Genomic DNA, 9,568 nt, shown 5'->3' with positions numbered 1-9,568 from the left:
GATATATGACTAAGGTTAAAGTTAGGTTAGTTTTGATTTAACCAATTGAGTCAAGTTTGCAGGTTCATGTTACTTGACAAATGTTGAAGTCTTGGTTGTAAACTAGGCAGTGACTAAGTCCTATTAGATCTAAGCATCTGAAATCCCGATTGGAAATCAGATATGAGCTAAGTCTTGGTTGGAAACCAAGCAGATAAATTTCTAATTGAAAGCTAGGTGAATCAAGTCCAAATGATTAAGACTTTATAGACAAATTCCTAGCCAGAGGCTAGGTGAATCAAATCTAAGTGATTAAGGTTTGACAGACAAATTCGTAGCTAAGAGGCTAGGTGAATCAAGTTCAAATGATTAAGGCTTAGCAAACAAATTCCTAATTAGGTGCAAGGTGAATCAAGTCTAGGTGGAGTTAGATGGGAGTTAAAGGCTTAGCAAACAAGTCCAAATGGAAGCAGCAGGGAGCTATGACTTGGCAACTTAGTTTAGATAAGTCAATTAAAAGCTAAACATTTAGACTCAACGTAAGTGTGAATAACTTTACATTCTATATCCTACTTATTACGTGTAACAATTGTAGGAAAGTATATTTAATGGTTCCAGGCAATCGGAGGAGAGTCCGGGGGTGACTGTTGGGTGAAAACTCTCAACGAAGGGATTTCGAAGGGTCCAAGCAACTGTATTGAGTTCAGGCGACTGAGCGATACGGGCGACCAGAGCAGCTTCCAAGTGTCCGAGAGATAGCGTTATCAAAAATCTGAGCGGGTCATATCAAGATGAGATTTGACCCCTTTCCAGGCGACAAGAGGGTGTCTAGTCGGCCAGAGAGTTTCGTTAACATTATCGAATGGATAAAAGTTGTACCCACGTTAGCACTGATACAGGCGACTGGGAATGCTCTAGGCGATAGGAGGAGTTCTATATAAGAAGTTTCGAGGCAATGTTTGAAATGACTCATCTTTATAGATCCACTCTTGTTCTCATACTCTAAGTGCTCCTTCGCCCGTTGTGTTATGACACACTACAACATGCGCTTCATTTCAGATCGACAACACCTTGAGTACATTTTCATTTCTATTGTATTACTTTATTTTGTTATTGTGCTTCATTTTTATATCTCCACCTAAGAGAAATTTAGAAATAAGAATCATATTATTATTACTGTTGTATGTGTCTGTTTCTGATTTGATTGATCAACTACTTACATGCTTAACTATTAGCTAAATCTATTATATGCTTATTGTCTTGTCTTACTTGATTGAATCAATCTAAGTAAATTTTATTTTCGTTGTGCTACTCTGATTGATTTAACTATTTTATTTACTATCTACTCATTTTTAAAATTCATAATAGCAATACTATTCACCCCCATTCACCCCCCTCTAGCGTCAAATTCGATCCTATAGAATCATCATTTCTTGTAATTTGAAGGGCATCTAAATTTATTAAATTTTTATTTGTGGCACTTTAGTACTACAAAGTAGATTAATACAGGCTGGATAGTTGGTTTATGTAAGAATATTACTATCAATAGTTCTGGGTCAATTTCCAACGGGTATGAAATTAGTTGCCTTAACCCTAGGAAACCTCCTATAATTTACTTCTATTCTAGATAGTAGAGGATGATCCTAAAGGGGCCACTATGGTGACTGTTTTATCTCTCTATTGCCAATTAATATTTTTCAAAATATTGGAAGAGAAAATCTTTAAATGTATTTGTTTATGGATATCATAGAACCTCTTGCTCGGCAAGTGGGGGCTCTCCCCGTTTTAATTTTCGTTTTACACTAAAAGAGAAAATACAAGTTAGAAAAATCTAGTTTTATTCTTGTGGCTTGTTATATATAAATATATAATTACTAACAAAATAGTAGTAGATGTTTGGAAAAGGAATGATTCAGAAGATGCTAGTTGCACGATAGATAAGTGACTACTTAATATAAAAAAAAAAAAAAAAAAGTAAATTCAATCAGTTTATGATTATATGAATTTCTTTTATCGACTATTAAAATAAATCAAAAAGTGTTTATGGTAGACAGCTAAGAAGTCTCGTATCCTTTGATTATGTTCTCATTTGAAAAAAATACTTCTACAAATTTATTATAATTGAGAATCAAATTATGAATACCTGAATAATAATTTAAATATTCTATTATTGTACCATAATCTCAGGAGCCACTCTAAAACCTAATAAGTATAGTTATTATAGAGGCAGTGATAATCGAAATCAAGAGTTCAGGAACAAATAATTTAAAGTTTTAGAGCAAGGTACTAAACGGTGGAAGCAATAATGATAGACATTTAGAATTTAGAAGAAAAAAAGTTTAATTTTATAGAAAACAAATTTGAATTTAATATCATATTAAAAAAATAAAACTATATTGAGGTTTTAACCCTTTTATATATTAATTACATATTTATTCTTTCTAATAATTTTTTAAAATAAAACTAAATAAACTCTTTTAAAATAGTGAAGAACTCTAGACTTATATTGAGGGGGCAATGAGTCTGTATTAATTATAAAATTAATAACACTGTCTAAAAACAAACATCTAAATATGTTGCTTCTCTAACATAGAGTTGTCAGATGGATTGATTATGACGGAGTGAGTCGGTTCATAAAAAATTCATCATCTGATTGGGTGGGATAAACTAGGTCGCCATCTTATTAGACTGAGCAATCCCTAATTCAGTCCAACCTAAAATGGATTGTAGGTTAGACAATCAACCCATCAAAAATAAAAATAAAATAAAATAAAAAAATCTCTACAATTCATTCAATTTGATCATTTCATCAATTAAAATAAAGATGAAATTGTCACCTTAACAAAATAAAGATGAAAGAGTGACCCCGCACTCTTTTGATACTTTCATCAATAAATTTTGATTTAAAAGTATATTTTTATGTTGAGTTTTCTTTTTATTTTTTCTCTTCTTAATCCGCGGCCCCGTGCCTTGACCCACAACCCACACGAACTAATCAGTTTAGGCCTGTTTTAAATAGATTAATAAAATTTTAATCTAATCTATTTAAATTATTTAGTGGGCTAGATCAGTCCAGTCCAACCCAAATTGAGGTATCACCAATTTTGCCAAGTGAACATGAGTACTCATATTCACTAGTTAAATTATCAAATAGGTTTTCATATCAAGCTATAAAGCAGGAATTTTTTATTTTTTATTTTTTTAATAGGAGGATAAATTTAAGAATGCCTAGATGGATTTTCTTCGAATCGGTCACCTAAAAAAATTAACTGAATTTCCGTTTGTTTTTGTTTCATTTATTTTCGTAACAGGTTGCCTCAATTTGATCAGCCGACTCTATTTGATATGCCGACGAACCGGAACGCTGCGTCTTTGCCCTACTTCTCTTTGCTTCTCTCTCCCGACTATGGACAACTACCAATCCTCTTCCAAGGGCGACGAAGCCGACGACCAGCGCTGGGGCTCACCTCTCAATCGCATTCCTTCCCCTCGATTCCCGGAATCCGTCTCGCGGCCGCCTGTCGGCCTCCTCTCCCCTCCGGAATCAGTCTACGCAGAAGCATCCGGACCTAATCACGACATCGTCCATTCTTCGACCCTCCAGACCCCCCTGCACGCTGTCGCCTTGGCCGTCGCAGACGAGCTGCCTCCCTCCTCCACCTCCTCTTCCGACGACGATAACGGTTCTGCTCGGAAAAAGCAGAGATCTTTGTCCTCCTTCGTGTCTCCCTCTCCGGCCTCCGCTCCCTCCACCGCTTCCCCGCTCCCGCCGCCGCCTTCCGGGTCCGCCGCGGTGAAGAAACCTAAGAAGAAGGGCAACAATGTGTGGACGAAATCCACGTCGCGAAAGGGCAAGAAGAAGGGGAAATCTGGCAGTAATCACCACGGTGCTGCGGCCGAGGAAACTGTTGTGATGACCCCGATGCCCCGGTTTACCGACAGGACTGATGACACTCCCGACGCCGCGATCTGCCTCTCGAGGGTGTACAAAGCGGAGAAGGTGGAGCTTAGCGAGGACCGGTTGGCGGCAGGCAGCACAAAGGGGTACCGAATGGTGAGGGCGACAAGGGGCGTGCAGGAGGGCGCCTGGTACTTCGAGGTTAAAGTCGTTAGGCTTGGCGAGACGGGACACACTAGGCTTGGGTGGACGACGGATAAAGGGGACCTGCAGGCTCCTGTGGGTTACGACGGGAATAGCTTTGGGTACAGAGATATAGATGGCTGTAAGATACACAAGGCCCTGCGGGAGAAGTATGGAGATGAGGGGTATTGTGAAGGGGATGTAATTGGGTTCTATATTAATCTTCCGGATGGAGTTTCGTATGCACCAAAGCCACCTCATTTGATCTGGTACAAGGGGCAAAGGTACTCCTACTCTGCTGATGGGAAAGATGACCCTCCCAAAGTTGTGCCAGGTTAGCTCTTCTCTTAAAACTAGGTTGTTTAATCGCTGAAAGTTTTAACTTTTAGTTTCTTGCATTCACTTTTCTATTTCGATTACCTACTTTGAATGGAAGATTAGCTAGAAGTTAAAAAGCACTTTCGTGTTTCAATTGACTCTATCTTAGAAAAACCTTAGGCATGCTTGTCTTCCAGCCTAGTATTGTTATTTGTTTTTTCATTGGTTCCCACTCGTTCAAGTACATTATAATCTAGCTTTGTTCTTGAACTTGTCATTGAGTTGCATAAATGATTCCTGTTGAAGTGCTTCTCTCTAAACTAAAGTTGTTTTTTTTTTTCTCTTTTGTTTTTCTCTACCTAGTGGGATAAGGCTTGGTTGTTGTTTTGTTTTTGTTGTTGTTTTGTTTTTCCAGCTTCATGTACTCTTCAGAAAATTAGTGCTGCACTCTGAGTTCAATTATGGTTTCAGCTTCATTTAGTCACAGTCTTCTCGCTAATATCTTATTATTATTTCTGCTTATTTGGCTTCATATGAACTTTATGCAGATGATAAAATATGCACTAAGTGATTGGATGAACTGGTTTTTTTTTGCTTCATGAAAGGCTGTGCTAGAATTGTTGTTCAGATTCCTTGTTCTTTAATGATTTGTAGAGAAAAATTATCATGTGCTTGATGTGTTGTTATCTCAAGCCTCTTGCTTTATTCATGCTTTCTATTGCAATTTTTACTGGAAATTAGCAGTTTGATTAGTTCAATTATATCTACTTTCTTTGTTTCAAGTTACAATATGTTTTAAAAGATGGAAGAGACTCTTTTTCCACATTCAATCCTCTGGGAAGAGTATACTTCTTTTTTATTGTAAATCATTGATCCTATGGTGAGAAGGCCTGGCTTTCTTCTTGGTTCTGTTTTGTGATTTCATATAGCAAATCTTCTATAGCAATACTCTAAACATTTTTCAATTGAATGATGCATGATATTCATAAGAAATTATACATTTTTAGGGGCATTCGCTTGACATTTTTGTTTGTGAAAAGTAGCATTATTGTAGCATGAAGTCAAAGCACATAATTCAGTTTTTTTTAAAAAAAAAAACTTTTTATGGGTTATTCTATCAGCTCTTTGGTTTAGGATTATTTTAATCTGTAGAGAAGAGTACTAAATATAGTTAGCACCCAAGTTCCTAAGGAATGTGTTGAGGGAAATGGTTTCTGCTGTGGCAAAATTTTGAGAAAGAATGTGCAAACAGGATTATAATCTTATTGCTTCTAATGTTGAAGATTATATTGTTAGGTACTTGGAGCTAATAGTTGATGTAAACCTATAGTTTTAGGGAAATTGATTTTCAGATATGTTTGTTTTACCTATAAACCTTTTCGAACTCAATAAAAAATTTTATGATTTTTTCCCCTTTCTGTATATTTTTCCATGGTTGTCTCATTAAATAAATAGCATCCATGGTCGATCTTCTAGACACACTTAAATTGTTTTATAGAAATAGTTATTCCATGTCTTGTTTTCCCCTTTCACAAAATTTCATGTTATAAACTTATCATTTTGATGCCTCTATAGCTTAAACAATTTGTATTGTTGTATATCACCTTTCTTTTCATAGATTGATATGACTCGTCAATTTATAACATTTGGTGCATTGTTTCCTAAAGTTAACTTTAGAACAATAATTCTGTATTCAACTTTCTTATCCTTATAATCCTTGCCTTACATAATTTCTATAGTTTTTTTAAACTTGTCCATTTTACTAAATTGTAAAACCTATATTTTCTATTTCTCTAACCTTTTCTCCAACCCATTTTGTTTACTGTCAGAATATTATATTAATTTTTAGTGTATTGTGTTTTGTTTACTGTAAGAATATTATATTGTTTTTTAGTGTATCGTGGCATGTATTATTTCTAGTTCTTTACCTGGAAACATTCCTATGTTCAAATTCATAGGTATGTGTAAGACTGGTTGAGTTGTTTCTTTCTGGTATTTAATGCCATATTTGCTCTTGTAAACAGTTCCAGAAAAAACAAAGATGCAATTTAATTGTGATTTTTCTCAAACTCCAAATGCTAAATATTAATTTACTCAGATTTTTTTACATTTTGTGCACCCCCGCAGATGATTTGCTAATTGTCATTACACAACTTTACAGGGAGTGAAATATCATTCTTCAAGAATGGGGTTTGTCAAGGTGTAGCTTTCACTAACCTTTTTGGAGGCCGATATTTCCCTGCCGCCTCAATGTACACACTTCCTAACCAGCCTAACTGTGAAGTTCGATTCAATTTTGGGCCAGACTTCAATAAATTCCCGCAAGATTTTGGTGGCCGTGCAATTCCACAGCCAATGATTGAGGTTGCTTACCATGGACTCGATTGCAAGGTTGAAGGTGCGGAAAATGGCTTCTCAGAGAAAACAAGTTAAGTGTTATTTTTTTTTCACTTCCACCAAATGCAAGTCTATGATTTTGGTGACAAAACCATGATGAATGATTATGATGTCTGATTGTGCTGCTATTACTGACTCCAAAGCTGAGTACTTACGATATTCTAACGTATATTATTGGATTATGTCGTGGTTTGGCATTGCTGTTCCATGAATACTGAGCTGCTTGACTCAGAGTGATCAGCAAACATCAACCTCTCTGATAGTTCAAAGGTCTTAACATCTGCCACAATCCAGTGGGCGACAGATTTGGAGGTGCATTGGCGTTGTCCTAGTTTATTTTTTGCAACGAGTTCAGATCCAACTCGAAGCTTATTTAAAAAAAAGGGTTTTACTTGCAATTTCTTTTCCCTTTCAGTAGCATGGCAGGAATAGGAGATAATCTTATGCATAGTAAAATCTGTTGCGAGGGAACTAGATAGAGTTTAACTCCAGAACAAAATGTGGTTTGGCTCTCATGATATTATAATGTGGAGTGTTCTGTGTGGATCAATATGCTTTTGCTCTCACTGATACAATCTTTCAATTTCCTTGGCATATCATAACACTGGTTCTGTTTTGAAGTGTGTTATTTCTGCTGTTCATTCAAAGTATATGGTGATGTGTAAGCCTTTGCATTTAGTTTGAGCTAAATGTTATGGCATTATTTTCTTTACGATGTAACGACTTTGGATTTGCTCAACTAAGCATCCTAGAAATCCTAGTAGGGATTTAGCTTGTGCATGTACTCTTCACTGAAGTCAACTCGAACACCAAAGTTATGAATATGCCGTACTATAATTTAAAGTATAAATGATGACAATGTTATGAATGAAAATCCATCTATAACTTGATATGAAAAAGTCAACTCGATCACAACTCTATTTTACAATTAATTTTATACAGTTGTCATTTAAGGTATCATTAATGACAATGTTATGAATAATAATAATTATATATGTAAAATAGGTTTTGTTACAAAATTTTAACATAGTGTAGTATAATTTATTAACATCACTCTACAAACATTTCATCATTTAATGATGACATGCCAAATTAATATTATCATTAATTTTTTTTTAACAATACCGGGCATCGGTAGTTGTAAATCTCTTAAAAAGGTTTATGCTTTGTCATGTCACATCAAAAATTAAAATCTTTATTTCATTTAAAAATCACTCTTTATTATCATAAAATTTCTCTTTTAAAAATTTCAGTTCTTTTAAAATTCTCTTTTTATCCTCTCTCTATTATTTTTTTTATAGACCTGATCCCAAGATTTTGATACAGGTTTATAAAAAAAAATATAACCCCCACCTATATAGTGGGGGAATGATTTATATTGAAAATTTTATAGCATAAATTATATGTTATAAACCTCTCATTGCAGATGTCCTTAGATCCATAAATTTTAGTAACAGAATTATAAGAATCCACGTGGAAGAAACTATCTCATGTATACATGTTCACAACAACTAGGGTTGTGATCCATTATGAACATAAATTCCCTTTCATATTGGAATCTACTTTTCATTCAGTGTTTTTTTTTCAAAAAAAAATCAAAATAAGAGCATCCAATTTCTCTTCATCTTTATCTCTAACAAAATGAAGAACATATTCAGTAACCCTACCCCCAATACACATGCTCAACTCCAAACCTAATCTAATCAAACAATCTTGATATCAAATTTGAGGAACATATGAAAAAGACTTGGTCCACGACAAGCATTAAAGTTAAAAATATCATCAAAGCAACAAAAACGTAGTCAAAGCGTTTATGAAGTGATTATTTGATATTACTTATAAAATTTCTTAACATAGTTCATAACTCCATATAAATACATGGGGCAAAAAGTGATTCGCTCACCCCCAGCACCCTCATCAACCCGTCCTCAGGTCAACACGGAGGAGGTAAATTACGGGTGACAGCTAGTCATTAGTGCAGGTGGTCAAAGCATAGGAAAGACATATTCGGACGTATCGAGTTTCTATTGGGTTCGGAGCGCAGCGAAAGACATATAATGAATAATGGATCTTTCGTGGTACATATAATTTTACACAAAATTATATAAAACATACCTCGAGTCCTCGATAGGTGTGAATAATATCACGGACAAATAAAACATATAAGAACCCCACGTGTGACTCCTCTAGCGGTATCCACGTGCACTAGATCACGAACTTGACACGATCCGTTAGGTGCTAGCCTCTTGAATCGACAAAGCCTTGGAAGCACTACGATCTCTTCCGAACGAAGAAGAAGTTGACGAGGGAAACTCGGAGAGAATCAATTCTTCCTTGCATCTTTCCGAGGATGACTATTTATAGCTTCCAAGGAATACGAAGAGTTAAGCTTTCAATTAATTCATCATTTATGATCTTCATTAATAAGGAAGATGAAGAGTTATAGGCTCCATAAATTCTTCATTTATAACTTTCATTATGATAACTCTTCAAATTATTCATTAATTATCATTATGATGACTCTTCGAATTCTCCATTAATCATTATGACTATGGCTATTCGAATTCTCTCTTCTTTGTATCAAATAAATCCATATTTGATCTTGATCTCAATTAGCCTCCGATACCATTATTCATGTCTACGTGCTATGCGTGCGACCCTCTAGGTTTTATACACGAAGGCAGTGTAAATCTATACACGGACTAAGGTAACTGTCTAGTAATAGTTTATAGCCACCCAACGTGATAAAATTAATATCAGTCATAAACTGTAAACCACTATGAACCGATTACT

The 9,568-nt window shown here is 35.2% G+C and overlaps 1 protein-coding gene across 1 annotated transcript; it reads left to right on the top strand.

Moving 5' to 3' along the window:
* Positions 1-3,235: 3,235 nt before the first annotated feature.
* Positions 3,236-7,392, top strand: LOC122021103 (protein TRAUCO-like). The gene is made up of 2 exons (XM_042579186.1): positions 3,236-4,394; positions 6,540-7,392. Exons 1-2 carry the CDS (start codon positions 3,386-3,388, stop codon positions 6,809-6,811), a joined length of 1,281 nt encoding a protein of 426 aa, XP_042435120.1. The 5' UTR covers positions 3,236-3,385; the 3' UTR covers positions 6,812-7,392.
* Positions 7,393-9,568: the final 2,176 nt, after the last annotated feature.

This window comes from Zingiber officinale, chromosome 9A, assembly GCF_018446385.1.
Source record: "Zingiber officinale cultivar Zhangliang chromosome 9A, Zo_v1.1, whole genome shotgun sequence".
Taxonomy (NCBI): Eukaryota; Viridiplantae; Streptophyta; class Magnoliopsida; order Zingiberales; family Zingiberaceae; genus Zingiber; species Zingiber officinale.
The sequence above is the reverse complement of the archived record's forward strand: the minus strand, read 5'-3'. Positions and strand labels throughout refer to the sequence as shown.

Excerpts from the sequence above, each read along its gene's own strand:
- LOC122021103 (XM_042579186.1), top strand. The coding sequence starts at position 3,386 with ATGGACAACTACCAATCCTCTTCCAAGGGCGACGAAGCCGACGACCAG. Across the intron at positions 4,395-6,539 it reads CCCTCCCAAAGTTGTGCCAG|GGAGTGAAATATCATTCTTC; the intron begins GTTAGCTCTTCT and ends ACAACTTTACAG.